At 40.9% G+C, this 25,299-nt stretch overlaps 1 protein-coding gene across 1 annotated transcript in view; it reads right to left on the reverse strand.

Moving 5' to 3' along the window:
* adck1 (aarF domain containing kinase 1) overlaps positions 1-25,299 on the reverse strand; it is an 88,675-nt gene that overhangs the window by 24,863 nt on the left and 38,513 nt on the right. Inside the window, exons 4-6 of the mRNA XM_030787108.1 lie at positions 12,866-13,024; positions 12,347-12,505; positions 9,494-9,610 (exon numbers count right to left, since the gene is read on the reverse strand). Of these exons, the coding sequence (XP_030642968.1) occupies positions 9,494-9,610; positions 12,347-12,505; positions 12,866-13,024 (435 nt within the window). The remainder of the gene's footprint in view (positions 1-9,493; positions 9,611-12,346; positions 12,506-12,865; positions 13,025-25,299) is intronic.

A 25,299-nucleotide genomic window follows, 5' to 3' on the forward strand; every position in this document is an offset into this window, starting at 1 on the left:
AAATTAGCTCCTGTGGATGCCTGCCTTTTCTAATGCCAATTAATTATTGTCTTTACCATTTGTCACTGATGGCTAAAACAGTCATCTGGGTGTGTGGTGCACGTAAAAGATGTGAAAATACTGACCGAGGATCAATTTCTCAATGTCAGACTCTTTCCTAAGCATTACATGTTTCATAACGTGGCACTGCTAGGTGATGATTATACTAAGTGATGATTGTGCGTTTCATAGAGCATTAATTTGAAGGGGCTGAGACAGTAACGGATGGAGATATGTGGTGTTACGTACAGTCATGAGTGATGTACCGATGTATGTTACAAAAGCACTGGAAGTAATCTCCACGCAATCTGGATCGTTCTGTGGGTTTACAAGTTCTGTGGGTTTGCAACTCTATCAGGTTTTTTGAAATATAACAGTCCCTGAAAACCTCTCTTGTTCTAAACTGAGGCGTGTGGGCATTAAAAAAAAAAAAAAGAAAGAAAGAAAAAGAGAGGAAAGAAAAGAAAAAAAAACTCCTCTCCTCTGTTGACAAAAGCCATCAGTTACAATAAAGCTGGCTGCGGCTCTTAGGAGAGTCTGTTTCCCTCATCCTCTCATTTGTCAGTTTGACTGTGACTCTCTGGCTGTTCCTCAGTGTGTGACTGAAGGTTGGATTTGACCTCTCCTTCACTGCTCTACATCACACTCATCAGCACTGCACAGAAAAGCAATGGAGAGTCGAACAGAGGTCAAATTCCGTTACTCTCAAACTTAATGGAACCACAGCTGAGAGGAACGCAGCCTCTCTCAACACTACCCACAACTGGACTGATGAATTACTACTTTATACTAGGGGCAGGTAACCTTTTTTTTTTTTTCTATGGGGCAGCTGTCCATGCAGGCTTTGGCTGCAACCATAATCCAAAAGACCTGATTTAAAAGCGTAAAATACTCCAATGACTATTTGAATGGCACAATGAGGTTTACTGGATGAGTTTTGGAGCAAACGCCTGAGTTGATTCCCTGAACACAGAGGGTTGTCTTGCCCTGCTGTAGCCATTATTACGCCAGGCCAGAGCTTATTCATACTTTTTAAAGAAAAGTACATAAGTGATATACGACACAATTCTAAAAAAAAAAAAAAAAAAGTGCGTCTTTCATGCGGGTATGTATTAGGTAATATTTGAGAGTGAACTGCTCTAAATTCAGCTCGAAGCTGCATTTATTAATAGGCTCACAAGCATTAACAACAAAACCATATTATCCACACACAGAAAACGTGCACTGGCCGCAAACGATCCATCGTTACTTCAGAGACTAGTCTGTCGCTTAATCCACGTATCTCTATCCATAGTGTGAATCCACTGAGACTTGCTGTCACTTTTGCTTGTAATGATTGTGCTTTTATTAGGCCTCAAGCCGCATGGGCCTCCCTGGGTGACAGTGATCTGTCACAGTAAGTGGCCATGGCAGGCAGGTTGTGGAAACGTAGAGGGAACGCTGGGGAAACACTGAGACGCAACACGGCAGAAACGCTAGGAAGAGGCCAAGCTCCCGTAATGAGCATCTCTCAGTGGGAGGCTTAGATCATATAGGCTCTCAGATATGAATCATTCTCCTCCTTCACTCTCCCAACCCTCATTGGTCAAGATGAGCACCTATACACCCTCATCTTCTCTCTTATCAGAAACAGACTGCAGTGGGAGGCTTTGCTGCAGCATTACCATAATCACAGAGTTACCATTATAGAGACAAACAGTGAACAATGTGGGTGTGTACCATCCTTTTTTTGTTTGTTTGTAACGTGTCATGTGAACATAACACAAAAAATATACATGAGTTGACATTAAATTGAAAGTCTTTAATTAAAATGCCAATATTGAAATTGATGCTCCACTGCATTTCCTGCAACGGCAGAGAGAATTTATTAAAGAAAAAAAATTTTAAAAAAGGGAGCGATGGGAAGGGCCGAATCAGACGTATAACTCCAAGTAACCAAGAAAAGTTGAATTTGAGGAACAGAGCCCAAGAGGAGACGAGCCAACTCCGCTATCTAAAAAACAAAAAAAAAAACCACAGCCTGGCACTCTGCAGCTGTCACTGTTACTTTCTCAGAAAACTGAAAAACTACTTCACAAAACGGACGGAATATAACGTAGCTAAGGGACCGAGAGCGCTGCAACTCGGACGACTCTGGGAAAATAAAAGAAATAGTTCTCTGTGGATTTCGAGGAAAGCATTTCAAACTCCTACAAACTTAAAGAAATGTTTGAATTGTGTGGATTGTCCCAACAAGGCTTTTTTTTTTTTTCTTTTTTTTTTGGATGGAGTGGCAAACAGTTCTAAGCGGGACCTCTCCGAGCTCAAATCCTTAGAAGGGATTCAATTTCTTAAGGAAGATAATTGGGCTTGAGCCTTTTAATAAACGTTGAGCTGAACGACAGACACTTCACAGTTTATGGGCAGCTCTCCAGCACCGCTAGTGCTCTGAGACAGCTGTGCCACTAACAGCATCATTATATACTTCATCATAATCACATAAATAATAACAACAAACTGACAGACAGCCAGATGGACAAAAGAACCAAAGTGCTGGGGAGTGTGACTCGGTATGATTTACACAGAACACAGAATAACTAAATCAAGGTATGGAGACAGGAGTTTATGCCACTTGCGACGGAGAGTTTTAAAGATGATGACATGATAATGCGTAAAGGAAAAATAGTCTCACTGGCTAAGACAGAAAACTGCTTGGACACCTGAAACTATACGGCAGGAAACCCACACAGTGCAATCATTAGCGTATGTCTACATATTGCGTCAGATTATCCTCTAGATTATAACACTCACTTTAACAGAAGGTGACTCTGATCCTTATCTTGCAGGTTAAAACACACCTGCAAATGAGGCTAGTAAATCAGCTTAGACCAGACATACCTAAAGAACATCATTTTCATATTGATCAGTGATGTAACATCATTGTGTTGTACTGGTACAAGACTGACATAGAGTGTCTGGATTATCATTCCAGTCACTGCACTGAGGGGGGTGAGGGGGGTGGGGGGGGTGGGGGGGGGGGGGGGGGAGTCCAGTGTTGAAGTGTGAAATAAACGGTGAGCGCATCAGGATTTAATCGCCCATCACGGTCACTTTCCCTCACTACACCGAGCACAGAAAGTTCCAACGGGACATGAGCCGGAGAACTCAACAGGGCTAATCAAGGACAGCTACAGACGACAGAGAAAGAGAGAAAAGGAGATGGAGAGAGAGGGAAGGAGGGGGATGGGAGAGAAAGAAAGTGAGAGAGACAGAGAGAGAGAGAGAGATGGAGGAAAGATGGCGATCATATGGCTAGTTTTAGTGCACTGTTAGTGTGCTTGACTGAGTAAGGTGTGGGAATCTCATTAAAATTGATATATCCCTGTCTCTCACTGCTAATCCCCTAAGGAATGATCCAGAAGGACTCATGAAAAGAGAGTGAAGAGGAGGAACTAAAAAAAAAAAAAAAAAAAAAGAGAAACTGCAAGCATAGCCCATACAATCCTCCAACAGAAATAAATACACACACAAACAAATAAGTAAATACAAATATACAATATATAATAATTTTCGCTTAATTTATGATAACTTCATTGTCCATTCAGAGATTTTTAAAAAAGCATAGATTTTTGTGAAGAAATCAGGAGAGATGTGAAAGATACATTTGCGCAGTCTTGTGTCCAAAACTATTAGTATTTCTACTGGGGTTGTAATGGCTATATACCGAAAGAGAACCCCGCATTTCTGTAGTCCTCAATTCAGCTCATGGTACCTGTGTAGTGAACTGTGAATTTTACTTTTTTTTTTTTCTCTTTTCCTTGACGTGATACCCCACCAGTGCTCTAAGTATAGAAGAGCATTCCACATTGTTTGTACTTTGATGATCAAGAATAACATCAGTCATTATTGTTTTTTTGTGTTTTTTGTTTTTTTTTTCCCATTTCATTTCTCACTGTTTCAACATACACACACCATGCTTGTCATGCGGTGCGCGTAGGTGTTAACAAAGCGGACGTTAAGAGCTTCAACGCCGATGTCGGTCCGAGTACCCATTTTAAATAAAGAAAAACACGGTGTCATTACTCAGACCGTAGATAACGTAAATTATTTGTAATATATGCACTCTCATAAACAAGTAAAGTGGATATAATCTTTAGGCTTCTCGAAGCAGGAACTTGTTTTTCTTAGATCGAGGTAGCTGTTTATTGATCCGGAAAAAAAAAAAAAGGTCAGGGCAATAGGTCATTATTTTGCAATGGTCATGTTTTTCTTTTTCTGCTGAAATAGCATGCTCTAGCGACAGTCCTGAAATTGAGGACCTTCCTGCCTTATTCAAATTGACGACGTGACAGTATTTCGGTTTTGCCGTCATTTAGGACAGCGGAATTCTTTCTGTCATTTTCTTGATGAACAAACTTAAAAGACACATATGTTTAGATTTCTTTAGATTTCACTCATTTCCATGGAGAAAAGCCTTAAAATAACTTGTTGCTCATTTTTTTAATGAAGAACTTAAAAATAAAGGGAACTGAAGGTGAGTTTCTTTCATTCCCATTGTTGCTGTTTTTATTAAATTTGTATATGTTTAAAGAGAAAGAAAGAGTTTGGTTCTTGTGTTGACTCAATTTCTTTGTTTCAACCCAAACCGTGATACAAACAGAACTCTGGCCCAATGACAGATACAACAGGTACAAAGGAAACCGTGAATAAGATGAACAGTTACACCTCTAATTTCTGTAATAAATTATAGAAATATACATGTGTTTCCTATCCACGGTGATTTGGAATAAAATCGTGCTTAGTTCTGTCCACATTAATGTTAACATTTGTCTCTCATCAGTTTCTGCGTAGCGCATAGCAATATACCGCAGTGAAAGGATCCTAAAATAACATGAACAACTTGTTTCCTTTTCCAAAACAGTTCCTTACAGGTCTTAAAGACATTTGAAGAACTTTGTGGGTTTTTTTTAAAGGGGGAGGTCCGAATATGAGAGGAGGAGAAAAAGAGAGCCTCCTCAAACATTCTATACACACGCCGGCTGAGCGGAGAGAAAAGTCTATTTCAGCCATCATCAATCTTTTGATTACTTACACGCCAGCTCCCACACAGAAGCTCAGAGATGCCACAGTCAGTTAATAATTCTATCCATTTTCAGGGGCGGACTCTGTCATTTATTATGTTCCGTATCTATCTCATCAGCTGTCTAATAACTCTCATCATCATTGGCTAATGCCAGGCCCAGTCTCTCGGCCTGATAAAACGTTTGGGAACACTGTTTACTTTATTTACTTTGCCAGAGAGCAGTGTCGCGAGGTTGGACATCAGTAATGAGAACTGCGGAGGACATTAGTCAAGGTTGCAGAGAACAGGTTTTCGAGAAGAGCCCGTATTACCTCGGCTTTAATCATGGCGACTTATTCAGGGTCCATTTGGGACTAACGTCTTACATGCTCGGTAGCTCTAATGTAGTCCACATCGCTGAGAAGAGGACGAAGAGGAAGAAGAGGAAGAAAAGGAGGAGAGAGGACCTGAGGAGGGCAGACCTGAACACGAATACCTCGCACAACCCCGTGAAAGATTTTTTTTTCTTTTTCCCTTAAAGCGGAGTCTGAGATTTCGAAGAAATAACAAAAATTATAGACTGTACGAATACCATATGTGAGCAGAGATGACACTCAATGGCGACTGTTATTTTAACCAGAATGGCGTAGAATATCAGCGATGTGGGCAGACTTTCAAGGAGAGGGGTGGAGAGAAAGAGAGAGAGAGAGAGAGAGAGAGAGAGACAATGGAGGATAGACAGAGAGAGGGAGAGAGAGAGACAGGTGGAAGGACAAAGAAAGAGAAAGACTATGAGACAACGTGAGACAGAGAGAACGAGGGGGTATCAATCAAGACAGACAGATTGAGGTCCCTGGGATTCTGACCTCTTTATGGTGAATAAGTGATAGTGGCTGTGGAGCAGGGCAGAGTCTGTGGAGAGTGAGTCTGTGTGCAGAGCAGGGACAAGCTTCTATAGCGTTCTATACACTACCAATTCTCTACTCTACCGCTTTTTAAACACTCGACTGACTGCATCCTCCAAAACTCTACGTCAGCTGTTTGTCCATCTCTTCATTTCAAAGTTGTACACACCTTGAAAAAAAATCAGATTTAAAGTTTAACCATGATTAAGTTGTTTTCTACAGTAAACACTCTTAAATGGTCAATATGATTTACTCTCAGTCTAATAAAATTTGTCTAAACACATGCTTTGGGATTCCCAAAATCCAATGTCAGTATGAAATTTCACATTGATTGAAATTTCACAGCACTAATTTCCCGCAGGGTTACCCTCCATTTGCAGCGGATTCAGAGCCACTTATCAAAATTTAATTGGGTTGAGAATTTGCAAGGATTCAGTTGGGTGTTTAAACATGAATCGAGCGCAAAAAAAACCTGACAGATTGGCTTGTAGATACAGCATCCACATGGACCTTCTATTCTCTGACAGTGTGTAATAGAAAACATTTATCAAAATACAACAAAAACTGCTCAATCACACCTCTTGCTTCAGTTAAAAGAGGTGACATAGTTTTAGATTTCAGGGCTAATATTTGCCTAAGAAACTGTATTGCCCAGGGTCAGGGAGTCTGCTGTAGACGCTCCTAGAAGTAACCTCCATTTTTGCATGAGCATGTTAAGGAGCTAAGCTTCAACCATGAAACGCTGCCATTTTAAATGCCATTTTTCCATAAGCCACACATGTTTCTTTTGTTCAAACCAGAAGCTCTCCTGTAAAAAATGTCATTCAGATGTCATGTGTAACTCACACCCGCAAACTCATTCAAATTTCTCTTCCGAGCGTCTTCAGTCTCTTCAAAGTTAGCAACGCTAAGGATCCACAAATTTTCACAAATACCCCCCATGTTCAAATGACAGTCCTCCACATAGAGCCTCTGCTTTGGGGTGTAAGAAAGGAAAGGAAGAAGTCAAAAACACTAGTAATTACGTTCCGTGAATCTGATTTGGGGGAAGGCCTTTGATAGCATAAACACACGCTGAGCTACCATATTGCATGGCCCCTTTTTAAACATCTTCCCTTTTTAATCACATCCAAGATATGCATTCAGCTCTGTGAATCAAATGAATATAGCCCCCTCTTTTTCATTAAAAGAAAAAAAAAAAGCCACCAATCTGATGTCACATACACAATGATTAAAATCTTTAATCAAATACTGAAACTTGCCAAGAAAGTTGAGAGAAAATGACAGAAATGATGACGTACAGGATAAAAAAAAAAAAAAAAACAGAAAAGTGATGAACGTTTCCTAGAGGAGAGTATGTGAGGTTAAATAAGACTTCAACATCCAACCAGAGGACCAAAATGAAGATGAGTGAGGGGATGGCTGCACACAGATAAGAGGAAGAGAGGGGAGAGACATCCAGAGAGAGAGAGAGAGAGAGAGAGAGAGGGAGAGAGAGGGAGAGAGAGAGAGAGAGAGAAGGAGAGGGAGAGGGTGTGTATATGATAGATTTTTGATCTGACCATCCACATTTCTCCTCTACCCTCCTTCCCATCTTTCAAAGGGGTGTAGTGCCCTTTAACTGTGGCTTGCTGGCTTAGGAAGGCAGTAGCAAGCCCATATTTACCTGTCTGTCAGGCACACTGATGCCTGGGTGTACAGTGATAAGGAAAGGTTGCTGTTTAAAGCCAGCATGAGTTATGCAAAACAAACTGGGACCAAATGTGCATATTAATTCAGAGAGACAAAAAAGCCCGATGAAATATAATGGCAGAGCGACACAAACAAATCAGGTGCTAAAATGTTTCCATTTATTCATCCGACAAAGCCTGCGCGTTCTGCAGGCTTTCAGAAAGCAGTCGAGCATCTCTCTCTCTCTCCCTCTCTTTCGCTCTCTCTCTCTCTCTCTCTCCCTCTCTTTCGCTCTCTCTCTCTCTCCCTCTCTCTCTCTCCCTCTCTCTCTCTCTCTCTCTCTTTCGCTCTCTCTCTCTCTCTCTCGCTCTCTCTCTCTCTCTCTGTGTATGCATGAAGTGAGCTGCTATGAAGAGAAATGGCTTATTTTGCAGTTGTAGGTGCAGCACAGAATATATTGAAATACTGAAGTAAACACTGAAAAGAGAAATACGAGGGAGTGACTAAAAATTGGTCCAACTGAAAGCTTTATTTATTTCTCACTTTGTGTTTATGCTACATTTCACCAGAGGCAAATAGAGGGATAGTGCACTTAGAAGTTGCTTTTGTTGGGAGTTGAAGCATTTAAACCAAAGTCACTACTAAACTACTCTTCCTGTATATTTACTTCTTCATATTAACAAACTAATTTACTGCTAAACTATATTTTCTGACATAAAACCATGAGAGAAGGGAAGAAATTCAGGAGAAAAAAGAACTTTTGGGTTCAGTATTCCTCTGAAATATGGATGGGAAAACTCAGTGGAGAAAGTCAAGTAGAACTTCAAGTAGATCGGAGGTAAAGTTCAATTACTTCAACAAGTTTAACTTAAAAGGAAACTAATATTACACTCTTTTTGAAAAAAAAACTGTAAGTAATAGTCTGTTTGTATCATTTTAACAGATAGGGGACAAGAAGATAAGCCGTGTATTGTCCTTTGAGACATTTCTCTTTGCAACTGCAAAAACTGCAAAAGTTTAAGAGTGAGGTTTGAGGGTGTGGATTCCCCCCCCCCCCCACCCCTTTTCTGGATTGTGAGTAGAGTGGCTTGTGTTTCCTAGTTATCTGACGCAGACATAAGTCTCCCTCAACTCTCCCAATCATCAAATAGCGAGAAAATTATAATCATACAGTAGCAATCTCCTTGCCAGATATGCCCTTGTGAACAGACACTAACCAATCGACTGATAATCCATTAGCATCAGTTTCTGCATTCTCCACAGGAGGAGCCTGGCCTCTGCCTGTCTCCTCCTGTTTATCTAATACAAAGTCCCAGAACAACCAGCCCTAGATTAGCCTGTTCCACAGAGATTAATAAGATATTGTGTTGTGCTTTGATGAAGGACACTCTGTTATGCCTGTATATGTTCACACTTGGAGTCAGGTGAACTTAAACGTTGCATTAATAGACACTCATTCTCTCATGCACTCTGGCTGCTGACAAAGGCAGCAGAGCGGAATAAATTGAATCCACCAATGGACAAACAGTTCTCGATATTAATATGAAAAAGAGAGTGTTTAATTCAGTGTTCATCTGCTAAAGGCTTGAAAAAAAATGGAATGGAATAAGAGTGATAATACATCAGGCTGAGTAGTTTGCATTTCAGAGACCAGAGACGCTCTGCATGTGGGCGAGAGATTTAGCAAAAATTTTACTTCCATATTTCAAAAAAAAATTTTTTTTCTCATTATAATTCAGTCTAAATGTACATGCACTAACGAGGCACAAAACAACATCCAGAACTTATCAAAGTTACAATAGATAGTTGTAAATAGATATGAAGACCTGTGTCTTACCTCATTGACATCAATATTATGTTTCCTCATGTAGTCCCTGTCATTGACCTGGCCCCCCTCTGCAAAATCCATAACTAGAATGCGCTTGGTGGATAGATCCCAGTGGATCTTTGGAATCTAAACAAAAAGGATAATATGATACCATCAGTGATATGCTCCAATGACTTCTTACCGGAGTATGTCCAATGTTAAAGTTTTAGTTTTAACTTTGCTGTTATTCTGTGCTTCTACTTTTTTAAAGCAAGGGATGGAGGCAAATGGAGTTTTTTTTTTCCATTCCTGAAACTATTTTTCTTTCCTCCCAAAGGCATTTGACTCAATGGGAAGATGTTATCGTGTGCTCTTCGACACTCTAATTTCTTGAAGAAAACTTCTGGAAGCAATATTCTCCCTCCCTCAAAACCTGTCATTAACCAGCAGAGAGAAACCCCACTAACTCTCACAGGGAGCACCAGGCCCACTTTATACCACACTACAGGGCTCTGCATCTATCTGGTTGCGAACAGACTGATTTGATTGGCAGAATAATTAACTTTTTGTGTTTTTAAATCAAAGCATATCAACTGCTGAGAGGTATTAGAATTAGAGTAATTTCACAAAGCCATGGCTTTTAGCGCTATAAACAATATGTTGTGATCTAAAAGCTCTACAGGAGCGTTTAGCTGTGGTTTTATAACCTGAGTTAATATTGGTGTTTCTGGTGAGAGTCAATAGGCGAACTTCCTCACAGAGGGCAAATGAAAGGAGAACAATACGAGACCTAAGATGACCTAATAGAACCTAACCAGTATTAGCTCTCCCTGAACTGACGACATACACATGCAATTATTCTACGGTGCCTGATTTGAACCATGTAGAGCTTGACATATGATAAAATAATTTTAAACTTCTATTTTTTTTTTTTATTTGAATATTAAATGAAAAGCACAATATCTTCCCACGTTATTTGTTTGTTTCTTTTGACGCAGTCCATTTCTTCGACATATCACGCTTGATACATTAGGTTCATTAGATAATTTGTTTGTCTTTGAAATGTCTTACGAATCCGAGGGTAACTGAGATGATAACAGCTTCAGCCCAGGTTCTGATATAACTTAGCTTAAAAAAGGTTTGGCTGTACGACCTACTGTGACACGCTGCCCCATGGTCATGTGACAACGTAAACATGTGGCGTAGTCGGCATTGAATCCTGTTAACTGCTAACTTGCTTCTTCTTTCTTTTTTTCAATCTCATTTTTGATTCTGGCTGTGTTGTCTTAATAAGGTACCTCGCGAGGGATCACTACCTCCACCTAACACTCTACCCTACTCCCTCCCTCACGCTATGTTTTTGACGTGAGGATGTCGGTGATAACGTGCTCCTTGTGCTATGTAAACAGAGTCATTTCTCAACCGCGTCTGCGCTCATAAGATGCCACATGCCCCCCCCCCCCCCCCAAAAAAGTAACTCTTCCACGCGAGCACCCGCTGTATAATCCCGCTTGTTATAGTGAGCGGAGCAAGTCTCAGAGCAGTGTGGATTTATTCCTGACATGGTGGCTGTTGCTTTGCTGTCAAGCACTTTGACAAAGCTAATAGCCTGCATTAAAGCTGCAGATCTCTGGGTGTACACCCGGCACTTCTCATTATCCGGCAGGGCGAGCCAGGTCGCTTTGTTATTCATTAAAAATGAAAAGGGACTTGTCTGGGAGCACTTGGCAGTTGTTATGACAGATTATTTACCTTGCGAAGTCCTCTTGCGGGGAAATATAGGGCTTTTCTAATGCATGGCGGCTTGCTGAGCGACGCGGCCGCTCTGAGGCTGAGTTTCAAGAATGCTTGACTATTGGGAATTGTACTTGTAACTTGTGAAACAAGCACAGAGTACCTGTTGTAGCTCTTTTGCGTTAATCTGCGTATTTGTACCTCATTTAGATCTAGACAGGAGAAGTTTAGTACAAATACTACTGATGTCTGTATAAAAATCTCAAGAACTCCGACATTTACGATATCATCTATAGGTAATAATGGTATTCGTCCATGCTATCATACAATAACATATCCTGTATATATCCTATATATACGTGTGTGTGTGTGTGTGTGTGTGTATGTATATTTTATATTAAATATACATACATACACACACACACACACACACGCACACATACACGCGGTTCTGCATCTGCGGATTTAACCAACCATGGGTCGAAAACATTTGGGAAAAAAAAATCCAGAAAGTTCCAAAAAGCGTGCCGAGCACTACGCTGAATCCACATACCCTGCTCTGACCTGCCGCAATCTCACAGATCCTCAGTCTCTCTCTAGCACTCATTGCTTGAACATTGTTTGCCTTGTGTCGCGTTCGTTCACCACTTGTGTTTTAAAACATTTATATTTTCTCTATTTATGATTATATTTTCTATATGTTCTTGTATTTTAAATATTCTGTGTTTTATTCCATGTATTTCAGGCCATTAAACGAAAGCAATCCGTAAGCGTTGATAGAAAGAAAATATTTCGTTGTTGCTGACGTGTATTATATAGTTAGGCTATGGTGATTGTGTCTGTACTGAACATGTACAGACTTTTTTTTTTCATGTCATTATTCCCAAAACAATACAGTATAACAACTACCGACATAGCATTTACGTTGTATTAGGTATTACAAGTATTCTTTAGATTATTTAAAGTATACGGGAGGATGTGCGTCGGTTATGTGCAAATATGACACTATTTTATATAAGGGATTTGAGCATCTGCGGATTTTGGTATCCACAGGAAGTCCTGGAACCAATCCTCTGCGGATACGGAGGGCCGACTGTATATATATATATATATATATGTGTGTGTGTGTGTGTGTGTGTTTGCCCAAACCTTCAAAAATTCAAACTGTTTAAGCATCTCAGCCACTTTCTCAGCGTTCCTGCCCTCATTAAGGAAGTCGAGCTCCAGGGGCATGTTCTTCTTCGCCTCTTCCACTAACCACATGAAGGCAAAGTCAGGGAAGAGCCAGTGAACCACGTGAAGGAGGAACTGAGACGGACAGACAGAGAAAAAAAAAAACACATACACACACAAATCATTTTACGGTCTATCGGCAAAGTCAGTTAAAACAACCAACATCTGCCAGACCACTGAAAATGCATACAGAATTAAGACACGGCCGATATGAATTCACCGATACAGATGGAATTGAAAACTGCATGGATGAATGTGCAATCGAATGGCTGAAAACCAGAATGAATGATGGATTCAGTTTTTTTTTTTTTTTTTTCTAATTCTAATGGGAGGTGAATTGGAGCTCATACTGATCAAAGCAATGCCTCAGCATCTGACAGTGACTGAGTGTGAGAATTAGCCAGCCATCGGCAAGCCCTCTGATCCTGTAATTACCTCCATCACAACTATGTCCTTGGAGCTCTGAGTCTGCACCTTCGGATGCTGCACCTTCACAGCGACAGTCCTCCCATCATGCAGCACTGCTTTGTGGACCTGGGCTAGGGAGGCCGCCCCCTGGGGCTTCTCATCAAAGCTGATGAAAAGCTGGTCAATCTGTTAGGAGGGAGACAGGACAGTAATGCATCATGGGATATGGATTCAGAAAAGCAGGGTAATACACCTAGGACATCCGCAGCTTCTTGGGAAAAGCAATTGCACTATTCGTCGTGGACTGTATCCACATTTATAAATAAATAAATAAATAATTTGCTGAACTGCATCAGAAAGAACACAAATAGCTCAAGAACGGAAAGGGAAGGATTAATGGGAAACATTTACGAGGGGAAAAAAAACGGCACCTACACCTACAGCTCGTTTGAAACTGAACGTGCTAATACGCCTTTCCTCCGATCAGACCCCCGTGTATCGATCACTTAAGTGGAGTGAAAGCTATTGACAGGTATAGTGTTTCACACACAGACTGTGAAGACACGTCTGTCCACCATCTCATTGGCCTCCAGGGAAGACATTTGACATGGAACAGGTCATAGCATGCACCACAATATCAGTCAATGCAAGACAAATAACTCCGTCATAAGAGTATTGCTTACATGAGGGTTTGGTTATCACGTACACTTGCAGACAGGAAACAAGAGAGACTCTTTGGGCAGAGTCTTATATATTTGATCCACAGGGCGGCATGGCCAAAAGGATGTGACACATCTTGCATTTCCATCTATACAAACGAGCCAAGCTTAGACATATATTCACAGAACTGGACATGATGCTTTGCTTTAAACATGCCCAGATTTGTCATGGAGACAATAAATAAATGCATAAATAAACAAACAAACAAATAAATAAATAAAGCATATTGCTTCAGAACTCTATATCTTTCTCCATTTCTTTCTCACTGCATGTGATAAAAAAAAAACCAAACAAACATGGCAACAAACAGCCCACTGCAGGTTGTGGCACCAGAGAATTTGACTGAAACTTTGCCACCTGACAGAATGCACCAGCAGGGAGGACTGGTGCATTGGTGTCAATGCACTCTGCTGTCCTACCTACCTTTTGAGCTGGTTACCAGTCTTGGAGCTCCTTGACTGGGCCACTCTAACACTACTTGCAAAACCACAGATCATTCATCTGAGCCAGACAGGGTTACCCTGTTGCATACTGGAGATCTGCAACTCTCTGGTTCTCCACTTCAGACACTGCCACATCACTAAATGGAGAGTTCAACCACGATCCATGTTATATTGAGATTTTTCTGGTAGCATGGGCAGAATGCTGAAAAGTCAAGGATGAGGGAGAGACAGGGAGGGAGAGAGAAATTGAGAGAGAGAGAGATTTGTGAGGGGGAGTTAGTGGTCAAGCTAGCTTTGGGGGAAAAAAAAATAGAGTTTTGTCTGCCTGACTCCACTAAACTGTTGTTTTTCAAAGGTCCCACTAATAGGAAATCAGTGAGCCGCAAAAAGGAGGGATGAACCAGCGCAGTTTAAATGTGGGTGTTGTTCAGCCAGGTGTCGATAAATGACAGTTCAAATCTAACGACACCCAAACTTATCTAGATGCTTTTACCAGGATGAAGCCCTTGGGCACCAGATATAGTCTGTGACCTTCACGATCCAAACGCAGGTTGCAACTTGCTCCAACTTTGTGGAGCATGTTTGATGATGAATTTGTGAGTTTTTGCTGGTGTAAAGGTTGGGCCTTAGCCATCTGTGTCAGCTGAGATTGAGCTGAGAGAGCAGGCAGCGAGACAGACATAGAGGGGACGGTGGGCGTCGCGCCAAGGCGTGTTTCCGGCCCGTGGGACAAGGTGATCGACCCTGTATGCCACGGAGGGATGGGCACTCCACACCTCTATCTGTCCAATCAGCTACTCACCTGCAGACGGGGAAACCTTCCAAGCCATAGGAGTTTGGAGAGCACCCAAAAAAAAGACTCATCTCGTACTGTATCTCTCAAAGGAAGACACAGCGCACATGGCTGGCACAAAAAAAAAAAAGAAGCTACATGGAGAAGAGTTTCTTTAGGAAAAAAACAAAAAAAAAACAAGCTCAGTTTCATCAGATTTATTACACATTTTAAAATAGGCCCGCAGCCAGTTGAGCGCCGCTACAATGTGTGTAGTTATGGTCCGTTTATTTTTTGAACATATGCCCAAATCCTAAGCGGATTTTTTTTTTTTTTTCTCCCTCACAAACACAGTTGATAGCCATGGTCACAGTCATCATTCTCATAGCGCACAAAAATTTAGAGAAGTTAAGAGATCCCTCTTCAGTTAACACCACAGAAGAAAAACACACACACACACACTCATAAACACCATGTCCTGGCATGGTGAAAGCTGGTCTGAGACATCCTAAGAAGCGCAACAGTCTGACAACCTCTAGCCTCAAGAGTCTAACATCTCGGACGGCACCTGTCTGCTCACATAGTCACAGGGACTCCACTCATGTGGACACACACACTGATTCAGAGAGACATGCTGTCTGATTAGGATAATGTCTGGTCTTGAACGCAAGCTAAGATGATCCTTTAAGCACATCTAAGGGTAGTGTCTCAGCCCCGATCAATAGCTGACACTGCTCCGGATTCCAGCAAAGTGCTAATTACACCATGGTTGTGAAAATTTGGCGGTAGGATACCACATGTTACAACTCATCTATTTCAAGGGTGTTTTGTAGAAATTTTCAGCACAGGGCCAGTTCAGCCCCTGCTATCGTGAACTCACTGACCCAAAGCCCGGCTCTGCAAATGGATGCGAGTGTAAGGTTGCCGATGAAAAGCCCACCTCACCATCACATACATAGTGCAGTTGTATGCAGATTCTTAGCGTTAGCCTCTATGTGGTGGATCACCTCTGGCCTCACACGGTGAACTCATTGTCAACATGCAATGATCAGTCAAACAGGGTCGTGCTTTAACCCTCACTTCCCCTATGGGACTGAGCTAATGGAAGCAATTAGACAGAGTGAAGGCTGAGGAAGAGTCCCCAGAGAGCTGTAGTCATTAGAGGACACTGTTATACAGAGAAGTACTGTGTCGTAGGCAATATGTTCAGTGCAAGAGACACCGCCGAGGATATAGCACGACCTACAAAAGACCACATGAAATGTGTTCAGACGAGAAACAAGTACTTTCTGATTTGTGCTTCCATTATTGAGTTGTCTTTTAAAGATAATGAAGGTAAAAAAAAAAAAGCAAAATGTTATAAGCTTGTTTATTTATTTATTAAGTTAAATAGTTCGTTTTTCTCACCCCCTTGTGTTTGTGTTTGCACCCATTCCACCAATTTCTTAACGGCCATTCTCTCTTGAGCATCTGCACTGATGACCCATGCTGTCCTTTTTTTAAAAAATATCTGATAATCTGTTTTTTTTTTCTTTTTTCTTTCCCTTGGCTTATCTAAAGCCACAGATGACTGGGACCGCAGATCAGCAAGGGCCTGTGATGCCCTGATAACAGCCACTGACCCCTGACCTCCCACAGAGCAGCGGGAGACATTATTGTACCAAACTGTAATCTCAATCAGACGGGATAGAGACAGTGACAATGGACAAAAAGAGCAGGGCACAGTGGTAAAGCGATAGAAGAGAAAAGAGCAATGAGGTGAGAAAAACAGGTTTACCTCATCAAAACATATCGTTATAGATGCAGTGAGGATAGATACAGTAGTTCCAATGAGTAAAGCCAAGCAAAATATTTCAGTGATAATACCAACCATTTGTGAGCAGGATAAGGGAACAGTAGTCACATAAGCAGATAAAAATAAGCAGTAAAAGGCATTTCTAACTTAGGAAAAGTTAGGTACCCACACATACGTGAGGCAGCTAGATCTGAGACAAAGAAAAGAGACACAAACAAGAAGCAGCTGAAAACTATCTGGTCCTTCAGGAGCAAAATTACGGGGAAACTACAATAATCTAGAATGAGTGGATTATGATCCCTAAAATAAAACAGCCAGCGACCGAGTTACAAATCTACGAGAGAAAAATCGAGACCGGAACCATCCGTAGGCACACCTATAATATTCTTCAGTAGGACCATAAAAAATGTTCAGTTTGATATGAACATTGCACAGTGTTCAATGCCGCTTTAAATAACACAGCATGAAGGTGACTCAACATCAGCAGAGGACTGTATTTACTGCAGTTGTGTAGCTCCTACCCTCTAAGATTACAGACACTGCAGGCATTCTCTACCAAATTCAATGTAATTATTCTCTGTAGGGACAACACTCATTAACATTTTTATGGTGAAGTGAGTTTTCAGATATTCTTTTTTTTTTTTTTTTTTTTTAACTCTCTTTTTCCCTGTCCCAAAGACATCCTTATTTTGCCTCTTTTGGAGCCTGCTGATGCTGTATTAATATGAAAAAAAACAAACAAACAAAAAAAAACAAATAAAAGATACAGCAGTCCATTGCTATTGCTCCTCCTCAAATGTAAATGATTTTCATTGTATATGAGACAGAGTCCAAAATATCTGTAAATATTAAAGTTTTCACTCAGTCTTCATTATCTTAGGAAAGTGCAAGACAAGGAGTAATCAACAGTCAGTGACTAGAATAATTAAAACACGACTGTACGTCGCTGCTTGTAGCCTATATGAAACTCCTTTTCTGCGGATATTTTCTAGTCTTTCTGAAGTTTAATGTTAGTTTAGAACCTGTGATCTGGAAAGCATTTAAATACTGAGTGCATCTATAGGAGGGTGGATAAAAGTGCATTCACCCAGAAACCTTGCAATGTCACCTTGAAAACAACAAAAGAGAGGCGAGTAACTGCTTCAGACCGGTGGAGAGACGCACATCAAGCTCCATTTCACTCCCCCTTCCAGTCGCCTTAATCAGAGTACAACCGCGCTAGAAAATCAGGATGTTAAGTTTCCAGAATTTCTATCCCCCCCCTCCCCCCCCACTCCCTCAGTACACGTGCATGAACATGAACCAAAAATAAAGAGTGGAGAAAGCACTTAAAGGCCCGCCTTGCCATCTCCCGCACTTTTGTCAAATTATAGGGAAAGCAACAAAGGCAAGAAAACTCTCTACCATGCTGGGCTCTGTTAGAGGCAACCCCGCGGGAGACGTTCATGTCATTTTCTGTCCTCGAATCACAGAATGTTCCCGAGAAGGAGAACTGGAGTCGTAGCCCCATCCAGGATCCACGGAGACTGACACCGGGGTCAATGTCTCTCCTCCCAGCTGCCTCTGAACACCTTACTACAGGGGGTATACACAATACCCTGCATTTCACACCCCTGACACCGCACAGTGCGTTCTAAACCAGCAAAATACACTCGCGCCATCGGGGCAGAGGCGTTAGCTTACTGGGGGTCTAAGTCAAGAGCTTTAAATCAGCTTCTAAGGCTTTTGTTCCTGATGGAGAATCTGGGTTTTCTACTTCATTCCACCTGCGACCACAGGCACAAAGCCAACAATGTTGGGAGAAGCTACATTGTAGGCCTCTCGCTTTTAATGGCAAGTGTCAAAGAGGACGGGGAGCATGGTAAGTCACCTAACTGACATGGTGTACTTGGTGAAAAAAGGAAAGAAAAGATGCCCTTCAAAGGAGATAATCATTAAAAACAGCCTATGGTGCAGGTACACCGAGAGACTTCTATTCATTTTGACAGAAAAAAAAAATACTGCTTAAAAGGGGGGTTTAACTGTTTGGCACACCAATGCATACATTATAAGTGTACACCCAAGGCTCTATATATATATATTAGAGTTACACAGAAACTGTACTGATGCGTTGATGTTTATGCTTCCAAAGCAACCAGTGTGAAAATCATTTTTTTACTGGATGGCGGATTTACGACCCATGGTTAAGTTTTCACATATTCTCCCCTTCCTTATTAATTTTTGTCTCTTTTCTCGGTCCAAAGTGAATCAAGATTATTGCTAATATTTTTTTGTGAAAAAAAAAAAATTGTATAATAGTTTGTATGTTCTTGCTTTGATGAAACAAGATCTTCTGAAAATAATAAAAAAGATCATCAACAAAATGGAATGTAAAAGTACGAAACCACCAGCTGTTGTAAATGCATTCACGGAAAACCATGAGATATTGCTAATCTCATATGACATCGTAACCTTTTTCGCTTCTCAAATCTTTGTCTCTCCTACTTTGCAGGAAAAGAGTGTTTTCAGGTGCCTCCTTGAGGAAGCTCCCTTGAAAAAAAGCAATGAGGTGCACACAACTGGAGCACCTGAGCAGAGAAACAAGCAGAGGTGTATAGAAGGGCTCATTTGTGCCTGGTTTAACTTCAAACTATGCCAGGCCCTTCTAATCTCATTCAGCTAATTTGTGTAACAATGACCAGCAGTAAAAAAACGATCTTGAAATTCAAGGTCTTAGCAACAGACAGCTACGAGGGAATTCACTAAACACTGGATTCTTCTCTGAAGGGTTCATTTCTAGTATTGTCCAAAGACTGAATGCAACATATTACTGATTGCCAAAGGTGAGAGTGATAATTTGCCAGCCTCACACCGACTGTGGCAACTCCTCAAAGGGGAGGTGTTACTCATTTACTGTGTTATCTTTGGCATTCTGAAAATGTGTGAACCTCTTCCCTGAAGGGTATGTCTCTAGTCATGCTATGTGACAAGACTTGCATTAATGTACAAGACAGACATGGATCACTAGTACCACAGATACCTCTCTAATCATACGAGTGGCTAGTTCTCAAGGGTCTCTGTACGTCACCCATCATACAGACGTAGGGTGTGTAAAATAATGATGCAACCATGGTACAGGGACATCATCCCATTGCCATATTCCCAGGACTGCATAAGGCTGGAGTTCTAGTATGGAGTTTCCTGTTGGAAAACTGTTGACATTGCTAAACGTAAAGACAGGATGCTCTTGCCAAGGTTACAGGCTGGATAATTGCATGATGTTCTCCCAGGAAATGTCTCACGCTGAAATCATCCACGATGACCATGAGATTACCTGACAAGTAATTACAGGGTTTTGCGCCGTTTCATAAAGAGTGCAGGAGGCCAGCGCTTTCCGAAGAGGCCCGCATGGTGCTGGGAAAGCAGGATTCAGCGAAAAAAAGAGAATCGTAAGACGGCCTCTTTTCTCTTTCCGTAGCCTTAAGGTCTGCTATGATGAACGCTGACATTTTTACTTTGGAACATTTAAAGCGGCAAATGTTTCATCGGGGATGTTTTAACAGCCATATTAAGTCAGATCTCTGCCCTCGAGGCAGTGGTCTAAATTAATTTCACACAGACGTGGGACTGTTTGAAACTACTGCCCAACATTGTGCGTGTGCAGAGATATTAACACATGATTTAATCAAACTATATACAAATCTTAAAATGCACACACTGTTTTTACGCCTTTTTTTTTTTTTTTTTTACATTTTGGACCAAATCCTATAGACACTACATCACAGTGGTTAGAAATATTTTGATGCATTACATCAGCTCACCTAATTCCTGGTCTGCTACCACCTATCAGACAGTTTTCGCAGGCATTGGCTTTGGAAGCTTAACACAGATGGATGCTTTAAAAAGCAATTGAAGTGTGGCTTAACCTTGCCCTGTCGTTCCCATGTCCAATCGGTTTAGCTCTTTCCTCCCTGTCTCTTGGGGCATTTACATAGATTTGACAAGTTATTGGTGTACAGTATGGTGACACGGGACACCAAGAGCATGTCAGTGACCTCCAAGCCATTCCGTCAGCATTGTTCTATGACTTCAGTGCAGCTCCATATATTCAATAACTTAATAATTTAATAACTACATATGGACTACACAATAAAACTTTTCTATGGGCATTTTTGTTAGACTATCTACCACTTACACAGCAATTACAGTGTACTACTGGAGTTAAGAAGTACAAAGCTATGAGACACATCTCATAGGAAGTGAGACCAAAACAACTGCGTGCAATTATCAAAAAAAGGCAAGTGCTCCACAGATCTGTATGACATCATTCCATAAAAAAACAGGTCTATATGTACAGGTTTATATTTAAGTTATGGACACATGGAAATGAATCAGCCAAAAAGAATTTCTTATCTTCTCCTCGGTTGGTTCTGGGAGACCCATTCACATTCTACTGTTGACTCTCGGGGCGAATTCATCATAAAAATGAAGAGGAGCAGGAAAAGCCCATATTTTACCTTTTGTCATATAATGGGGAAAAAAAATTAAGCGTAACTGAAAAGAATGGTAAATACAAGAGGTGAAAGGACAAGAACCTGAACTGAAATCATTAAACAATTCATTAAAACGCAGTGAAACTCAGGCAGGACAAAGCCACCTCGCAAGTAAGAGGAGTTCTTTATGCCGTATGAGAAGTCTACACACAGCTCTGAAAAATGGTTTAGCTTTAATAGGGAGCCTTAAGTACATCTTTAACTCCACTGTGGATGGCACCTCTATCAGACCAAATGCTTCTAGAGAAAGTTATTACAAAAAGTAATAAAAATAAACGCTGAAGGGACAGAAGCAGTCAAAGATTTCTGTTTCACTTTTGCTCCTGAGGCGGCAGCGGTGTAGAGGTAAGGGGGGAATTAGCCCAGTATCCAGAGGGTTTTGGGTTCGATTCCTGGGCATGATGTCCCCTATAATGATGTACCCTCAAGCAAACGGTTAAACTCTCAGGTCACAGATGTGTGCAATCACTGTTGTAAAAACAATTAAAATAGCTCTGGACAAAACATTACAAGAATAAATGTAAATATAAGGACGTGTTTTTTTTTTTATCATATTCAGGAAATTAAAAAGGATAAATAGCCTGTCTGCATGCATATAAACAAACAAAAATCAAACAAAAAATGTAATTAATATTTATTTAAAAAATGAAATGTCAATCAGAGAATTAGGTGATTAATTGCTTAATCTAACACATATACATTGTCATTTGTACACACACAAATACAAACCACAGAAAATAAGTCTTATTTAGAGCCCTTTAATGGAATCTTGAACACATTTGAGGGCAAATTCTCAAATTTAGCACTTCTAATTACCACAGCGATTTAAGAGTGCTCGAGTGGATTGACAAAAAGAAATATACTGTTAACTTTAATCAGTGTTATCATGGGCCACTGCCACATACAATCCATACACAGCACATAGGTCTTATTTGCAATTCAAGAAGTTTCAAGTTCAATATTCCTGCCTGCTCACGAGGATGTTTCTCATCTGTAAGCTGCCTGCTTTAGTGCAGCGCACAGTCATTTTAGCATGGCTGCTGTGAATAATAAGGACCTTTCTTACCGACAGTGAAACACACAAGCATAAAGGAAATGTATAATCAGTAGCAATTGGCTCTTTGCAGGATGCGCGTCGCACTGTTGGGTATAGCTGACACAGTAATGGCTGTGGTGAGCTCAAATTTCATCCGTGTCTCGGAGGTGTAATTAAAACATGCTATAATCATTGCCTCATCCTTTTAAGCCAACATGGACTCCCCCCCCCCCCCCCCCCCCACCCCAACCCAACAGCATCCGAGTCTTCACACGTATTTGTGCCATAGAAAGATGCCACAGCAGGGGTAATGACAGGGTACACAGGACGTTTAGAAACTTCCAGATGAAATGGCAAAGCTCAGCAGAGCGCATCACAGGTATAAGAAAACTGACATGAAAGGTTTGTTTTCAATCTCAAGTAAACATGGTCACAATTTTAACTTTTGGAGCATGGTGTCCATACAAAACTCTATTTATCCTCAAGTGATTTAAATGTAAAACAGCTACAGAGTAGTTATTCTATACACAATATTGTCATTTTTTGATTTCTGACAAATACATGTTTCGGATCCACAAATCAGAATATTATGCCGGTATTCTGTTTCACAGATCATAATGGCCTTGCAAAACGCTGATGGACAAACTAATGATTTTTTTCCCCCTTTTTGCATGTTTTAGCACTCTAGGTCTAAAATGACACTTTTACACCTTCTAAAGTGATGGAAGAGAATGCCCCCTCACCCACCAACTGTGCATTACCAGGACTCAGAAACTACTCTTCAGAGCACACTGCTACCAGAAGTTACCGGTTCCGCAACATCTGAAAAGCAACGACGGAAATGCCAGACACACATGAAACAAAACAGTTCCTTGTTTTCCATCTGCCAAAAAACAAAAAAGCTTTTCTAGGAGAGCGAAAACGTTTTTCAGACCCGAAGCCGTCTCTGACGTGCTCATCTCCTCTAGACAGGGTCATCTGCACATCCATAGAGTCCTTCAGAACATATGAGTGATATCCTCAGAGGGATCACTACGCTGTGGGTCGGTGCAATGTGCTAAGTGTTTTGAGCCCTTTTAAATGTTTGTGTGTACTTCATTACAGGCAATCAAAATCACAAGGAAAAAGATCTGTCCAGGGACCTCACAAATGCTAACAGCAAATACTGCAGCAATAAGGAGGAAAATCGGAGTTAAAGCATACTTCCCGTTTTCTAAATGGCACCTGGACAGTTGTCTTTAAAGTTCTTTTTTTTTTTTTTTTTAGCTGTCTGCATGGAGGGATTCAGGGATGTCATTAAATGCGCAAGGACGGGGATTATACTTGCAAATAATATTATGACTGGATATAATGCAGGTCTTAACATACAAGGAACACTTGAAATAATGGAACTTTACATGACGCGATCAAACCAGATTACTGTGTCACACGCAATTACACATAAGTTTATTAGATCATATCGTAACCACATACAACCGATGACACAGAAACGTAATTAGCATTAAAGCACGAGCAAACATGCGACGGCCACAAATGACACGTCGCCGCTCAGAGCAAACAAAGGTGCTTTCATTTAGGTTGAAAGCTTACATCCACGACCTGTCACTCACTTCCCCTCACTTCGCGAGAACAGATCAGATTAGCGGGCAAAAAAAAAAAAAAAAAAATGAAAACCCACAGATCAACGGGGTGGCAAAGCCCCACGCGGGAGAAATTTGAAAACATCTTTGACCTGCCAGAGGAGAGACGGGGAGCGACAGGAGAACGGCAAGCGCATTTGTTTAGGATGTTAATCACGCTCGGAGAAGCTGTAAAACAAGCGAGAAGACTCAACTCTATGAATAGAAAAGTAGGCACAGCTGGGCTGCTTACAATCAGCAGGGTAAGGGAGAGAAAAGAGAGATTAGCACTTTAAAGATTAAACATTATCTTTTCACCATATGAAATAAGTCAACTGCACTTAAAGCACCGTTCAATCAGAGCAGCGCGAAGAGGGAATGTTCGCATCGAGGTTCCTTTTTTTCATGTCACCTGTCTCTCCCGTTTCTTTACTGCATTGATTGGGAGTAAACGAAAACCTTGAGAGATGCTTTATTATATATGTGCAGTAGATCAATCTTTTTACATAAGTCTGTAGGAAGAGAAGAGCCAATGGCCTTGAAAACGTGGCCATTGTATATTCAAATGAAGTGTCTTGACCTAAGAAGAGGGAGAAATGACACAGGCCGATGGAAAACAATGAGAGCGGCTGCAATGCGGACTACTGCCATACATCATCATCAGGACCCACTGTCAGCTCTCAGACCAGTAATGATAGCAAGTGCTCCGTTACATACAGAGTAGTCCAAGCAGGCCAAATAAACCAGACCCTCTTCTCCTGTGGCCTGACTGGTTGCTCTACAAAATACAAACACTATCTATAAACAGTGGTACTACCTGTAATGGATATGATATATGGTAACTATACAACAGTTAGCTACACATTGTAGGATGAGTGAACCTTCCGTACATAGTTTTGGCTGACTGTGATAAAAATACATAAGAGTTAATATCACCAAATATCAATATTTTTTTTGTTACATACAGGGAAGCCCTTTTAAGATCCGTGCTCCTGGATACAATGGATACAACAGTAGGTGAAGATGTTGCCAAAGCTACAATAACTCTTGAGTGATTTTTTGAAGGAAAACTGTACAAGCCCAAGAGTGAGTGACCAGGAGGAACTGAAAGAACTAGGATTAAAAAAAAAAAAGAAGAAAAGAAAGAAACCCTAAACATGGCCATCGTGTTAACAACTGACTACATGAAGCGGTAACCATAACTGTGTGAATGACAGTTACAGTTAGAAATAGTTATGGTCACTGTAACTGACTCATGGGTACTGATGACACTTTCAGTCATGGCAAAACAAACAAGAAATTTACAAAAACTAAAAGAATGACAAATTGTAAACACCACTCTGGGAAGGTCTGTGTAAAAATGAGTGATAATAACTAAGACACAATGAAAATGGATAGCTCTTAGCCCCACAACAACATTGGATTCCTCACTGGACACACATCTCCAAACCGAGAGGTATATTAACTTCTGCTATTAGCCATGCTAGGGGTGTGTTCAGAACAGTGCCAGTGCACACACTGTTAATGGGACATTGGCTTTATGC

Source organism: Chanos chanos, chromosome 1, assembly GCF_902362185.1.
Source record: "Chanos chanos chromosome 1, fChaCha1.1, whole genome shotgun sequence".
NCBI lineage: Eukaryota > Metazoa > Chordata > Actinopteri > Gonorynchiformes > Chanidae > Chanos > Chanos chanos.